A 14205-nucleotide genomic window follows, 5' to 3' on the forward strand; every position below is an offset into this window, starting at 1 on the left:
ACATACATGGTCATTGGATTTTAGACACATGTTCTTCATCTTCTCATACCCACACACAATATGTGCTTCTCTCTTTATTAGAGATGCATGTGTACATCTCTTTCAACAACAAAACAAAAAACAACAAACCAACAACAAACCAACAACAAACCAACAAAAAAAACAGACATATATTCATGAAGAGTATAATGGTTTCAATTTTGTGGGAACGATATCATTTACTCAAGCAAGAACTATTTGTACAACAAATTTTCATACATTTTCAAACATTTTCAAAACTAATAAAACGAGAGGTCAAGTGGTGGACAAGAGATTCTGTTTGTTGTTGTAACTTGCACTTTCTAAAAGGATTGTAGGCCCAAAGTGTTTAACAAAACAACAAAATCTGCCTTTTGAAATTATTTCACAAACTTGTGTATCCTTTTATTTACAACACTAGAATTATAGTACTGGAATGCACTCACACAGTTACTCTTACTTTAAAGGTGATCGAATTTTGCTTCTGTTCAGCAGCATTAATGCTTTGTTAGAGTTTAGACTTCTTAGTTCTACTTACTCCATCCTCTCCAGATCGATCTGGCAATACGGTGAATCTAAATGTTCCATCTACTCCTTGAACAATGACATGATTACCATCTCTCAATTCACCCTTCAACATTAACTTGCTCAACTCGGTCACAATATGTTTCTGAATGTATCGTTGCATTGGACGAGCACCATAATTTGGATCATAAGCTTCCTTAACAATCAATTCACAAGCAGAATCTCTCAAATCAATAGTAATATCTCTTTCACGAAGTCTCTCAGTGATTTTATCCAATTGCAATCTCACCACATCCATCAAGTGTTGTTGAGTGAGAGGAGAGAAGAATAAAATGTCATCCAAACGATTCAAAAACTCTGGTGAGAAGTGTTTCTTGATCAATTCCATCACTTGCTTTTGAATTTGTTTTCTATTACTGTCATTCATATTTAGGAATAGATGAGAACCAATATTAGAGGTGAGAATAATGACAGTATTCTTAAAATCTACTGTTCTTCCTTGTGAATCTGTTAATCTTCCTTCATCGAGTAATTGAAGAAGAACATTCAGAACGCGAGGATGAGCTTTTTCAACTTCATCGAATAACACGACGGTGTAAGGTCTTCTCCTCACTGGTTCTGTCAATTGAGAATCTCTGTCAAATCCAACATAACCTGGTGGAGCTCCAATCAGTTTGGAAACAGAGTGCTCTTCCATGTATTCAGACATGTCAATTCTAATCATGTGTTTTTCATCATCAAATAATTCTTTAGCAATGGCCTTGGCGAGTTGAGTTTTACCAGTACCAGTCATACCACAGAATAAAAACGATCCAATTGGCTTATTAGGATCGCTTAATCCACTTCTCGATCGAATGATGGCTTCAGAGAGAGCAGAAATGGCTTCATCTTGACCAATGACTCTCTTTCTCAAACGATCTTCAAGCTTGAGAATTTTTTCCTTTTCTGTCTCATTCAACTTTTCCACTGGAATTCCAGTCCATCTTGAAACAACCTCATTGATTTGTTCTGGACCTACAATATCACTCACAAGTTTGTTTCCTCCTCCGGTTTTCACATCTTGTTCCTCTTGCTGTTCAATCTTTCTCTTGAGTTGTCGAATGGATTCTTCCAATTCTGGAATGGCTCCATATTTCAAGTCAGAGGCCAATGCCAAATCATATCGTGCCTCTGCATCCACCATTTTGGCTTTCAATCTCTCAAGCTTTTGATTCTTTTCTCTCAATTCATTCACAAGAGATCGTTCTGATTCAAACTTCAAGATGAGTGGTTTCAATTCTTCATCAATTTTGGAAATTTCTTTTTTGACCTCTTCCAAACGTTGTTTTGTCTTTTCATCTTCAAACTTCTTTTCCTTTTCCAAAGCAGTGGCTTCAACTTCAAGTTGTAATTTTCTTCTTTCGAGAGAATCAATCGCTTCAGGTCTACTGTCTAATTGCACACGAATGGAGGAACATGCTTCATCAATAAGATCAATACTCTTATCAGGATTGAATCTTCCAGAAATGTAACGAGAAGAGAGACGAGCTGCTTGAACCAATGCAGCATCTAAAATACGAACACCATGATGAGCTTCATAACGATCTTTCAAACCTCTCAAAATGGAAATAGTTTCTTGCACGGAGGGTTCTTCAACAAAGACTGGTTGGAATCTTCTTTCAAAAGCAGCATCTTTCTCAATGTACTTTTTGTACTCACCAAGTGTGGTAGCACCGATTAATCTCAACATGCCACGTGCCAATAAGGGTTTGATCATGTTGGCAATGTCCATACTTCCTTCACCAGTGGCACCAGCTCCTACAATGGTGTGAATTTCATCAATGAACAGAATAATGTCATTGTGATTTTCTTCTACTTCTTTCAAGAGAGCTTTGACTCGTTCTTCCAATTCACCTCTATATTTGCTGCCACTAATCATGGAAGCTAAATCAATGGCAAATAATTTACATTTCAAATTCTGTGGAATGTCTCCTTTAGCAATTCTCATGGCGATACCTTCGACGATTGCGGTTTTACCAACACCAGGAGGACCAAGTAAAACTGGGTTGTTTTTAGTTCTTCTTGATAGAATTCGAATGGTTCTGGCAATTTCCTTGTCTCTTCCAACCACTGGATCTAATTTACCTTCTCGTGCTCTTTCAACCAAGTCCAATCCATAACGATTCAATGCATCATAACCCGATTCTGCTTGTTTGGATTCAACCTTCTTTCCACCTCGAATCTGAGAGAGTACATCTTTTAACAGAGTCTTTGTTAAGGCATTTCCAGTGGCTTTAGAAATGGCACTATTCACATCAGAATCATCCATGAGAGCCAACAATAAATGATCGACAGCCAATAAATGATCTCCCAATTGTTCTCGAATAGTATCTGCATTTTGAAGTACAGTCACTAGTCTTCTATTGGGAGCTAAATCTTGAACTGGTGGTGATTGAGAAGCAATTTTAGTTTGCATACTCGATTTCAATTCTTTTTGAATTTTGGCACAATCAATATTGAGGGGTGTGGCACTTGCACCTTTGGTGGCTGTTCCTTCAGTACCACTAGTACTGCTCAATTTCTTACATACTAAATTTCCTAGAGATTGAGAATCTTCTGGATCGAAAATGACGCATGCCACATGGAGAGGAGAAATATAAATGTGTGAGTGTTCTTTGGCGAGATGAAAGGCATCGGAAATGGTCTGATTGGTTTTATCAGTGAATTTGTCTGGATTCATCTTGTTATATTTCTTTTTCTTCTTGTTATATTAGAAATGTCTTGTTGTGATATAACACACGTTGCTGTTTTTTTTGACTTATTAAGCTTCACGGGAGGCCCATGTTGCCAATTTATATTTTTTTCGATTTGATGACCTTTTTTAACTTTGTTCTATATTTAGGCTCGGAAAGGAAGCTCTCCAATTCCGAAGTTGTTTCAAACTAGTGGTTGAGCTAATTGAACTCATTCCGACAGCACTGCCATGCCGTGAGGATGATAGACTCAATGAGGTCTCAGCTGGTGTGTTGATTTCAATCATTCCAGTAGTCATTCACATTTTTTTGAGGTCTCTTAATACGAGTTTAATAAAGAAATTTAATTAATTGGTTAACCAATTCATGTTGTTGTTTCTCTCATTAAAATCATATGGATAACGATGTGTTTGATGATCAAGAAATCTGCTAAACGATCGATTAATAAACATTGTGTACAACAAGAAATCCTCTTCAAAGAAGGCTAAAATTGGATTGCACAAAAAAATGTCTCACAATCATCACCACCATCATCATTGTGGAAGTTGTTGCTCCGAAGCACAACAAGGAGACTTTCAAGGAGATGACCACCATCATTGCGAACACGATCATGGCTCTCATGATAAGAACGAGTTAGAAGGCTTTCAACAAACTTTATTTCCCTACATTGATAAAATTCATGTTCGATGTATGAACGAACACAAACAAGATGCTTGTCAAAGCATTATTAGACCATACAATGAAAGGAAATCAACAAATGGATATTTAGAAAGTGCGGTGGATAGTGAATTGTTGTTGATCGTTCCTTTTACTGTTTCCGTCAATATTAAATCTTTTCAAATAATTGGTGGTGATCCAATGACATGTCCTGACAAGGTGAAGATATTTAAGAATAATGAATTACTAGATATTGATAGTGCTTCACAAAAGAAAGCAGACCAAGAACTTGATCTAACTTATGATGCGGAGGGAACCTATGACTTTTTACTGAAAACAAGCAAGTTTGCGAATGTTCAATCTCTTACTCTATTTTTCCCTTCTAATTTTAGTGGAGAGAATACAAGAATTACCTATATTGGCTTCAAGGGAGAATATTCTGATTATAAGCGACGAGCTGTACAAGCAATATATGAAGCAGCTCCTCAAGTGACGGACCATAAGGTTGATGCTCTAGAGGATCAATGGGCAAATGCAAAGAAATTAGGAATGTAATTGAAAATTTTCATAAGCCTGTATGACAAATAAAGTCTACTCATGAGTTTTTAACATTCATTCATCTGTTTTTATTCAAGCTCAAGGGGTGTGCACATAATGTTAAAAAGTGGTGGTGTTCAATAGTTGAACCTTAAAAAACCCAAAAATAAAGGCCCTATCAAACATAATCCCTAATCTAATGAAGATAACATTGGAGAGACAAGCTTCATTCGTTCCTCAAGCAAGTCATTTGCTCTGTCAAGCCTTTGTGCTAGGCCTCTGTACTCATTGTTACCAGCTGCAAGCTTTTTGAGAACACCAATACTCTGTTGCCAGAATGGAATTGCCTTTTCTTTAAACTCTTTGAATGGAGTTTGGCAACAAAGGAAATGGGTCTTGAAGAGGGTGGGAGTTAATTTCTCTATTGGAGTAGTCAACAATACATGAGCTACAATACCCATGGTGTTGTTAGAATCAACACTGAATGATGATAAAGATCTCAGTGAGGTCATGACAGTTGCTACACTGTCCGGAGCAATATTATGTGACATATAAACAGCAGTCAAAACGGATTCATACAAGTGAGCAATATTTGTCTGCAATAACTTAACGATAGAGTAAAAAATAGCAAGATCTAGCTTGATGGGTCCAGACCAGCCACTTTGGGAAAGACCTGTTCGTCTAAATGTCAATGGGACTAGACTCATGACTCTGGTAATTAAAATTACATCTTCTTCGTTGGCAATCTTTTCTTCAACAGCATATGGCTTCTCGTATCTCCATGTGTTTGTGAGCATTTTCGCTAATTCTATAAGAATTAATGTCTGTTCTACATAAATTTTAGCTGTTGCCAATGCCTTTCCTTTTGATGTCAAAAAATCAGTTGATCCCTGCAGTGGCTTCTTCATATATGACAAAGATTCTAATACTTTCAAATGAATGAAAGTTTTAACCTCATTAACTGTTGAGAATTCTTGTGGTTGATTTTTTTTCAAAGGGGTTGGCTTCCAATTCAGTGCAAATCCTAGAGAAGAACAATCCTTTGAGTAAGGAAGTTTTTGTTGTTGGAAGTGTTTGGAAATCGCAGCTTCAGTAATTTGGAATTGAAGGCCATCTAAAAAAATATTTACAGGCTTTCTGTCAATGGTAATCTCGCCTGATTTGTGTTCGTCAGAAGAGTAATATCTAATAAGGACCACTCCTTTTTGCTTGAAATAATCGCTCATTTCACTTGTCAAGAAATTGAGCGATGTTGAATAAATTGGCTTCCATACTTCAATAAATTCCTTGTATTCTTCAGAATCAAATAATGGACTTGGTTCATAGAAAATGCCATTAACCAGGTTTCCAACAAATTGTGGGGACAAAACTCCGTGACAAATTAAGAAGTAAATCTCGTCAGGTAATCTTTCGCCAACAATCTCGTCGAAATCTCTTGGAAGTTCATGTTTGTTCATAACTACCACAGTATTTGAAAAGAAGTCCAAGACTGGATGATGCATTATCAAGCATTTGTTTAAAAGGAATGGAATAGCAAGATCTTCTCTATGATTCATTGAGAAAATAGATTTTGCGGATCCAATTGCCTTAATATTCTCAATTTCTGTTTTGAAACGTTCGTCTTTCTTGACGTTATTTTGGAAAGGTGATGGGGTTGAAAAACCTTTGAAAAAGTAGCTTCCAGAAAGCAGAGCAGCATCCAAAAATTGATTGTTTGTGATTCTTTCGCTTGTTAGAATTTGTTGTTTTTCCACATATTGAAATGTTTTTTGTGACCAATCAATTGACACAATAACTCTTGGAATATCAAACATCAATAGTTCCTCATCTCCCATTACTCCATGAACTAGACTGGTATCTGTCATGTAGCTAAGCTGTCCCCAAGCCAAATATGGAGCTCTCATAAACTCTACGTTATTTTCAATAAATAAGTCAAACAAAGCATTAATTGTGTCAGGAGAGGCCAGAAATTGATTTCCTTGTGCTCTTGAAAAAAGCATTTTCGCCTCTGTCTTTTGATCCTTTTCATATGATCCCCAGGCTGATTTAAGAGAAACAGTTCTGGATTGATACACGCCTGATGCACGTTCCTTTTTAACACAGTTTATACCATTGAAAACAAATACTGGAGTGATGCCAGCATCTCTGGAAAGGATGTTACTACCCTTAATTTGTCACGTACAAGATACTTACTTGATTTGCTTTAAATTTGTTTGAACCAAAAATGCTAATGATATTGGTACTCCTCCTGTTGCGATCTGAAAAGGTTCATGTTTCTCATAATATAAATTTTTTAACCAATGGAAGCCATCAATCCCTATTTTACATCCACGAAGAAACTCGAGAGATTCTGTGTTTATGTATTTTTTCTCAGTAAGAAACCCTGTATTGGAAAAGAAGGTTAATTGTAGAGGTATAGAGTAGCCCGATGATGACGACGTTATTTTATATCAATGTAGTAGCCAATATATATTATTAAAATACAAAATAATATGGTTGTTATAACAAACATAATTAAAAATATTTAGCAACATCGGAGTGTGTTGGAGCAAAATGGAGTATTACTTCTATCAGTACATACCATTCAATCCTTGAATCGTCATTGTGATGATGAACAAGTACAATCTGAGGAACAAACGACTTATTTTTTTGTTGGAAATTAAATGCAAACAAGCCTTTGTAATCCTTTCGTCTTTTGGGCATTTAAGGATGACAATATGAAAAACAATGAGGAATGACATCTTCTTCATTGCACAAGACGGATTTCGGAGGTGCAAGACGTCCAGTGCTCGGGCACAGGTGCACCAACCCTGGCAAGCTCAAATCGGTTTCCGTTTCACCACCAAAACTCTTCTGAATTAAAAAATGTCCAAACAACCCCATCAACAACCAGCCGATAAGAGTGTCGGAATGAGGCTCTTCTCTCAAAACGAAAGTAAAGCATGGGCAGAGAAATTCTTCTTGTTATATGGACCTGTTTGGATGCTCTATTTTACATATCTGATTTACAATGAAATTTATGAGGGAGCATCTAGGATGGAATGGACCATGTATGGAGTCATCATGGCTGTTCCTTGTGTGTTATATCCATTATTATTTCCTGGAAAGGCTGATCGTAATCTTCCAATCACTCAACGATATTGGTTCAAGTGTAATCTTTGGGTTTTTATTTTCAATTTTGTTGGAAATTACTTTTGGACTCATTATTTCTATAATCTTTTAGGAGCCAGCTATACCATGGATACTCATAGAATTAACAACGTTCCTTATCTCATGTTTTTAGCTACACAAGCTTACTTTACCTTTTACTTTTCCTTGAGCAATGTTTTATTGAGAATCATTTACACTTCATGGAGAAATCCTTCCATTGCAAGATTCCTCTTTGTGTCAGCATTTATTTTTGCATTTTCATATTTCACAGCTTTCATGGAGACCTTTACTATTCAATACTTCAAGTATTATACTTTCAAGAACAGAGATTTGATGTATAAGGTTGGCTCAATAGTTTATGGTATTTACTTTATTCTTGGCTTCCCAATGTACTACAGAGTTGATGAGGAGGAGACAAAGAAGAAATACTCCACATTCAAAGTGTGCGTCGAAAGTTTGGCTTCCTGCATGTTGGTGACAATATTGTTGGATTTCTGGAGACTTTTTGTCGGAGGTATTGTTGATGACATCCCTCAGTGTGTTCCCTGGATGTAATCAAAGAATATTATTGAATTCGAAATGGCTGTTTGTTTTGATAAATGATTGTTGCATTGTTAAAACCAATCATCCTATTTCTTTTATGGTCTTCTGAACTTGTGTTCGCTCAAGGCAAATAAATAAACAAATACGAATACAGTTCATCTTGTCTCTTGTCAAGTGAACCCCAAAAAGATCCATGTCTCTTGACAGGCATTCTCCGTTTGTTCGAGGATGGCTTTTTTTAAAACATCATCCCAAACAAAAAAAACTCCACTCCTTGTTCTTTGCATCTTTCTGCAAAATCATTGCGTAAGTTTTTTGTTTTTGGTTCTTGGGTGAACCCTCACCTCTCACGATGTATTCATGTCATGATGATGTGATTATTTTTCCAATGATACTTGTCATCAACACTTTTCATGTGATCACATGGTTCGATCATCTCTCCACTGGTTGGTCATTCCTTCCTATCAACACCTGTTGTGATATATATATATATTAAACATTTAGACCCATCAAACTCAATTCATTGAAACATACAACACACAATGCCATTTGGGTTCTTTAACAAGAAAAAGGATACTCCCCAGTCATCCAACGCCAAACCAAATTCTGAACTGGCAAAGAAATTGCAACAAAAAGGTTTGTAGTTGTATTTGACACATGTAGAATCATGATTCATGTCAAAACATGATCATCACATGATGATGGCTTTCAACTTGTTAAATGATCACATTCCATATATTTGTTTAAAACGTGAATATAAACATTAAATAGAGGCCAGTGTATGGGCTGTCAATGAGGTTGGCATTTGGTTGGACTTGGTCGGGTTAGGTGAATACAAGGTAGGTGGTGGTTTTGGTTAAATTGGGAGTGTCTCATTTGTCATTCAAACATCAAATGAATGGTAACACTCAAATAGAATGTGTTCATTAACAATTCGATCAGCGGTCAAGAATTGCTAGAATTAGGAGAAGAAGGTAGGTTTCCAATTTTGGAATCAATCATACTAAAATTGTTTTCACCAACACTTTGGAAATTCATCATGAACATCACTACCATATATCTCTACCACACCATCATCACCAACCTCCTCACCACCAACACACCTAATCACCACTATCATCATCACCACCTCAGATATGAATCAACTTCAAATCACCAAATTGGGTCATCGAAAGAAATTTAAGAAATTAGTGGAAGCTCTCAAAAAGAATTCCAACATTACCAACTTTCTTGAAACTCTCTCAGAGGCCAATGACTCTGCAGAAACATCGACTCCATCTTCCACTTCACAACAACCTTCTGTGTCACAAAATCAATCATCGGATTTGAGTGGAGGAAGTTCTTCGAACAACTCTGGAATTGACCTCGTTTTCAAGTGTTATCACAACGATGATGTACATTTGATTGCCATCAAGAAGGACAGAGCCACATTTAATGAATTAAAGTTGAGAATCATTGAAGAATATCACTGTATAAAGCCAGTGATTAAATACAAGGATACTGAAGGAGATTTCATCAATATTAGAAAAGAAGAAGATTTTGCAATTTGTTTGCAAAACGTTCCAGTAGATTCTGCCATTAGATTGTACATTACGACTGAGAATGATGCTGCTCAACTCAATGACGAAACATCAAGTCAAACAAGTGGAAGTGAATTGTCATCCAACAATATGGCACAAATGCAAGTTCAACGTCACGTTGAGCAATTCCCAAGTATTTATGGAGAAGACGAAGAACCAGAGATGGATGATGGTGCTGTTTTCTTTGATGACTTTGTTGATGCTGTGATTATTATTACAGATGATAAGATTATCCAATATGTGAACAAGAGTGTGGAAAAGACATTTGGATATACTAGAAAGGAATTAATTGGAAGAAATGTTAAAATCTTGATGAGTAATCCACACAGAGCTCAACATGACAACTATGTGGATAATTATTTGAGAACTGGTCAAGCAAAGATTATTGGAACAGGAAGAATGGTTGAAGCTCGTGCAAAGGATGGTTTAATTTTCCCAATTTGGTTATCAGTGGCTGAATCTTCTTGGTTAGGAAGACATGCATTCACAGGAACTATTCAAGATTTGAGAAAGGATAAGAGCAAACAAACAAATTCTTCTGTCACAAATCTATTAGAAAACTTGGTAGATGCTGTCATTATTATTGACACCAAATGTAACGTTTGTTTCATGAACAAATCAGCAGAGAAAATGTTTTCTTACAATAGAGATGAATTGATTGGAAAGAATATTAACAAACTCATGCCTGAAAAATATGCCACAGGTCACGACGCGTATGTTTCTCATTATTTAGAAACTGGCGAAAAGAAGATCATTGGAAGAGGAAGAAAAGTCACTGCCAAAGATAAGCTTGGAAATCAATTCCCAATTTGGTTGAGTGTGAGTGAGACTAAATGGAATGGAGAACGTGGATTTGTTGGTACCATTCAAGATTTGAGAAAGGATAATTCCATTGAGAAGATCTTGAATTAATATGAGAGAGATTTTATGTGTGAAAGAATCTGTTCTCTTTTTTCTCTCTATCTGTGTATAATATGCATGTATAGAAACACCACCATTAAACAATGTAACACAACTTTTAATGAGACCCTTTCTGAGAGCAATAACATGCCATCAAATATACCTTCTAATGAACCCTCACCGATCGTTCTCGTTCTTCTCCTCCAAACAAGATTCGAATCTTTTCAACAAAAAATGCAAGACCAAGACAAACGGATAGAAGGCTTGACTCAACGGTTTCAAAACATCAGTGCAACTCTTGAGGATTTGAATCGAGAAGTAAAACAATCACTAGGAAAGAAAGAGGTTGGTCCATCGGATGATAGTGGGAAAACAACGACTAGTGGTTGCTGTACTGTGAGTGATCATCAGCCATTGCCAGGACAAGAGGCTTTGAAGATTGGTAGTAGTAGTACTACGGATCATGAGGAAGAACGAACACCAACCACTCCGACTGATGAAAATGAGGAAAGACAACTTTCTCCTCATGAGGCCTTATGTGATGCTGCATATAATGGAGATTTAGATGTAATTAGAAAGGTGTTATCCGAACGAGAGAATCGATATTTGGTTAACGAGTTTTTAAATTTTGATGAAGTACTTGGAGAGGTAAGAATGAATTTTCAAGCTTAACACAATGATCACACTCACTTATATACATAGATGACTCCTTTCATGTATGCAGCTGTTAAAGGACAAATCGAGGCTTTAAATTTGTTTTTTGAACTTGCAAGGCCAATTGTTAATTTGCCTGATGTATGTTTCTTGTTTTTTGAATAATGTCATCATGATCCTTTTAATCATCCGTACAAAATTTTAAATTATTTTGCATTCTTTTTTCTTTCAGTTCGAAGGAGACACGCCTCTTATTCTTGCTACCAACTCTAAACAATATGACGTAATGAAGTTGTTGATTGACAAAGGTTCCAACATTAATCATATGGACGAAAATGGTGTAAGTATCAATTTCTCTTTTGTGCTTATCATTGCTTTTAAATCCACCACAATAGATGAGTGCTCTCCATGTAGCTGCTTCCAATGGTGACATTCTTGCTGTGAAGATTTTACTTGAAAAAGGAGCAGACAAGAATCAAGCAACACGAGGAAGCACAGATACAGCAGACATGATTGCAGAGATGTATGGACATTCCACTGTTGCACAATTTATAAGAGATTTTAAAAAGTAGAACCATGAATAGATGTAAATCCGACTTGAGATCATTTATTGCTAAACACTCGAGAATTCGTGAGACATAAAAAGTGCTGTTATCTTGTTGAACTCAGGGTGATGTGACATTTGCTCCTTCACATCCAATAAAGCAATCTGACACAACAATCATTGCGTACTCTTGAATAGTTCACACACAAAGAGCAAAAAATGATGGCCAAAACAAATCATGACCGTTCTTCCTCTGCACCATCATCACCTCGGAATTCACTCATCCCTCCACCCGATGATACAATTGATAATTATTCATCCAAACCATCTCCTCAATTGACACAACACTCCATTCATCCAAATGACCAATCACACAATGAACAAGTCAAGAGTCAAAAACCATCCAAAGTCCGAGAACGAGTCCAACAATTGAACAGCAGAAACGCTTCGTTTTCCAATACTCACCCAATGAAGCGTACTCCTCCTTCATCTGCCAACAACACTCGACTTACGAGTGACCAATCACATAAGAAAACGAGTTTCAATCGATCGTTGACAAGACTCACACCGTTCTCTCCATCCAATCCTTCCGACAAGAAGAATTTCACACCGAATCCTCTTCTTCTTCCGCCACCACCACCACCACCACAACAACAACTACAAGACCAACACGACCAACAACCTTTGGTCCGTAGTACTACGGATATTTCTTCTTCTTATGAATATCTATTACACTCCTCTTCAGGTGATCCTCCAAAAGACAAGATCACGAAAGGTACAACTCTCCTAACAAATGTTACAACACCACACACCTCCTCTCACAACAACAACAACTCACAGACTCTTGTCTCAGAAAAAGAAGACTTCGTCCACATGCAATCATCTCAACCTGTCAACGTTGACAGGAACCTTTCATCAAAAAATTCACAAATTCCGACACAGACTCGTAAAAATCGAAAAAATCGATCCAAATCAAAACAACAACTTTTTGATGAAGTTTTTGAACAATTAGAACAATTGGATGAATTGTATTTTGATAATATGGTTTCTGAGGATGAATATGAAGAAATGAGTTATAGAAATTCCTCACTTTCCCTTAATAATAATCACAACTCATTAGCACGACCCATAACAAATGATGACGAGAGACGTCTTTATTTATCTCATTCACCTGTCATTCAATTTGAAAATCTTGAATTGAATCGTGAATTTTTAGCAAGACATGAACGAACACATAGTTTAATGTCACGAGAAGAATATGAACAAAAAAGAGAATGGATTTGTAAACAATATATTGAAGCAACTTCATCATTGAATGAAGAGGATGAAGATCATGATGATTTCTCTCATCCATTGATGGATGATTTTCATGATGAAAAAACATTGTCATTACCTGAAGAAAGTTCAAAAAACAATTCAGACCAACTTATTAAGGAATCCACTCCACAACAAGCAATGACTGTATCACAACTACGACCATCTTCAATTCACTTGTCACATTTTCAAAATAGTTCTGAATTATCAACATCTATTAATGAAAATTCATCCAAAACAACGAAATTGTATCCTTCACAAATCTCTCCATCACCAACATTTCCAAAACATTCATCTCTTTCACAACCTTCCTTACTACCAATTTCATCTACCCATACTTCCACAATGAATAACAATTTACCACCAATTTCCACAAAAATTCAAACGTCACATTCCAAAGTGGGAAAAAAACTCACAACCATTCTTAACATGCTCAGTGATGCACAACAACATCACTCTCAATCATCCACAATGATGATTCCATCTAGTGTGACGACTCATCATTTTGCAAATTCTAAAATATTAATGAATAGAACGAGTATGGACAGTAACGAAGAAGATGTTTCAAGTTTCGCTCATTCGAATCAAGTCATGCATGACAATAATTTGAAAGGAAATAGACATTCATCATCCACACTGAGTAATTATACATCATCATCGACAAGTACGACAGCCATGGATAGAACAAGTGTTGATGCATCTTCAGAGTCTGGAAATATTAGTAACACAAGTCATCATCATTATTTAGATCCAACCATTTACAAATTTTCATACTTGGAATTGAAAGATAAATTTCCAAAAGGTGTGAAACAAAATGAAAAGGAAAAGTATTTGAGTGATGAAGAGTTTTTTAAGGTTTTTGAAATGAATCGAAGGGAATTTGAGGAATTAAATATTACTAGAAAGAGAAGATTAAAAATTGAGAAGGGATTATTTTAATTACAATGATCTAATTATTTGTGAAATGGATGAATTAGGAAGAGAAGATTTCTTAATCCGAATGTTGTATGTGAACACTTGGGGACAGAGACAATTCAAAGTACTTTCTAAG

At 36.2% G+C, this 14205-nt stretch overlaps 7 protein-coding genes across 7 annotated transcripts; 5 read left to right on the plus strand and 2 right to left on the minus strand.

Moving 5' to 3' along the window:
* Nucleotides 1-460: 460 nt before the first annotated feature.
* On the minus strand, nucleotides 461-3262 carry FDP41_012934 (uncharacterized protein; the record flags this gene model as incomplete). The annotated part of the gene is made up of 2 exons (XM_044703508.1): nucleotides 461-502; nucleotides 557-3262. 2 exons carry the CDS (start codon nucleotides 3260-3262, stop codon nucleotides 461-463), a joined length of 2748 nt encoding a protein of 915 aa, XP_044565859.1.
* Nucleotides 3263-3782: 520 nt separating this feature from the next.
* Nucleotides 3783-4487, plus strand: FDP41_012935 (uncharacterized protein; the record flags this gene model as incomplete). The annotated part of the gene is made up of 1 exon (XM_044703509.1): nucleotides 3783-4487. The coding sequence occupies one exon, from the start codon at nucleotides 3783-3785 to the stop codon at nucleotides 4485-4487; it is 705 nt and encodes a 234-aa protein (XP_044565860.1).
* A 173-nt stretch (nucleotides 4488-4660) lies between these two features.
* FDP41_012936 (uncharacterized protein) lies at nucleotides 4661-7072 on the minus strand (the record flags this gene model as incomplete). Its single annotated transcript, XM_044703510.1, has 3 exons — nucleotides 4661-6614; nucleotides 6663-6852; nucleotides 7051-7072. The coding sequence occupies 3 exons, from the start codon at nucleotides 7070-7072 to the stop codon at nucleotides 4661-4663; spliced, it is 2166 nt and encodes a 721-aa protein (XP_044565861.1).
* Nucleotides 7073-7334: 262 nt separating this feature from the next.
* Nucleotides 7335-8174, plus strand: FDP41_012937 (uncharacterized protein; the record flags this gene model as incomplete). The annotated part of the gene is made up of 1 exon (XM_044703511.1): nucleotides 7335-8174. One exon carries the CDS (start codon nucleotides 7335-7337, stop codon nucleotides 8172-8174), a length of 840 nt encoding a protein of 279 aa, XP_044565862.1.
* A 530-nt stretch (nucleotides 8175-8704) lies between these two features.
* FDP41_012938 (uncharacterized protein) lies at nucleotides 8705-10654 on the plus strand (the record flags this gene model as incomplete). Its single annotated transcript, XM_044703512.1, has 4 exons — nucleotides 8705-8798; nucleotides 8934-9001; nucleotides 9079-9136; nucleotides 9297-10654. The coding sequence occupies 4 exons, from the start codon at nucleotides 8705-8707 to the stop codon at nucleotides 10652-10654; spliced, it is 1578 nt and encodes a 525-aa protein (XP_044565863.1).
* A 222-nt stretch (nucleotides 10655-10876) lies between these two features.
* FDP41_012939 (uncharacterized protein) lies at nucleotides 10877-11868 on the plus strand (the record flags this gene model as incomplete). Its single annotated transcript, XM_044703513.1, has 4 exons — nucleotides 10877-11290; nucleotides 11345-11437; nucleotides 11529-11636; nucleotides 11692-11868. The coding sequence occupies 4 exons, from the start codon at nucleotides 10877-10879 to the stop codon at nucleotides 11866-11868; spliced, it is 792 nt and encodes a 263-aa protein (XP_044565864.1).
* Nucleotides 11869-12059: 191 nt separating this feature from the next.
* On the plus strand, nucleotides 12060-14093 carry FDP41_012940 (uncharacterized protein; the record flags this gene model as incomplete). Its single annotated transcript, XM_044703515.1, has 1 exon — nucleotides 12060-14093. One exon carries the CDS (start codon nucleotides 12060-12062, stop codon nucleotides 14091-14093), a length of 2034 nt encoding a protein of 677 aa, XP_044565865.1.
* Between the last annotated feature and the right edge of the window lie 112 nt (nucleotides 14094-14205).

The sequence above is a fragment of the Naegleria fowleri genome (assembly GCF_008403515.1).
Source record: "Naegleria fowleri strain ATCC 30894 chromosome Unknown tig16, whole genome shotgun sequence".
NCBI lineage: Eukaryota > Heterolobosea > Eutetramitea > Acrasida > Naegleriidae > Naegleria > Naegleria fowleri.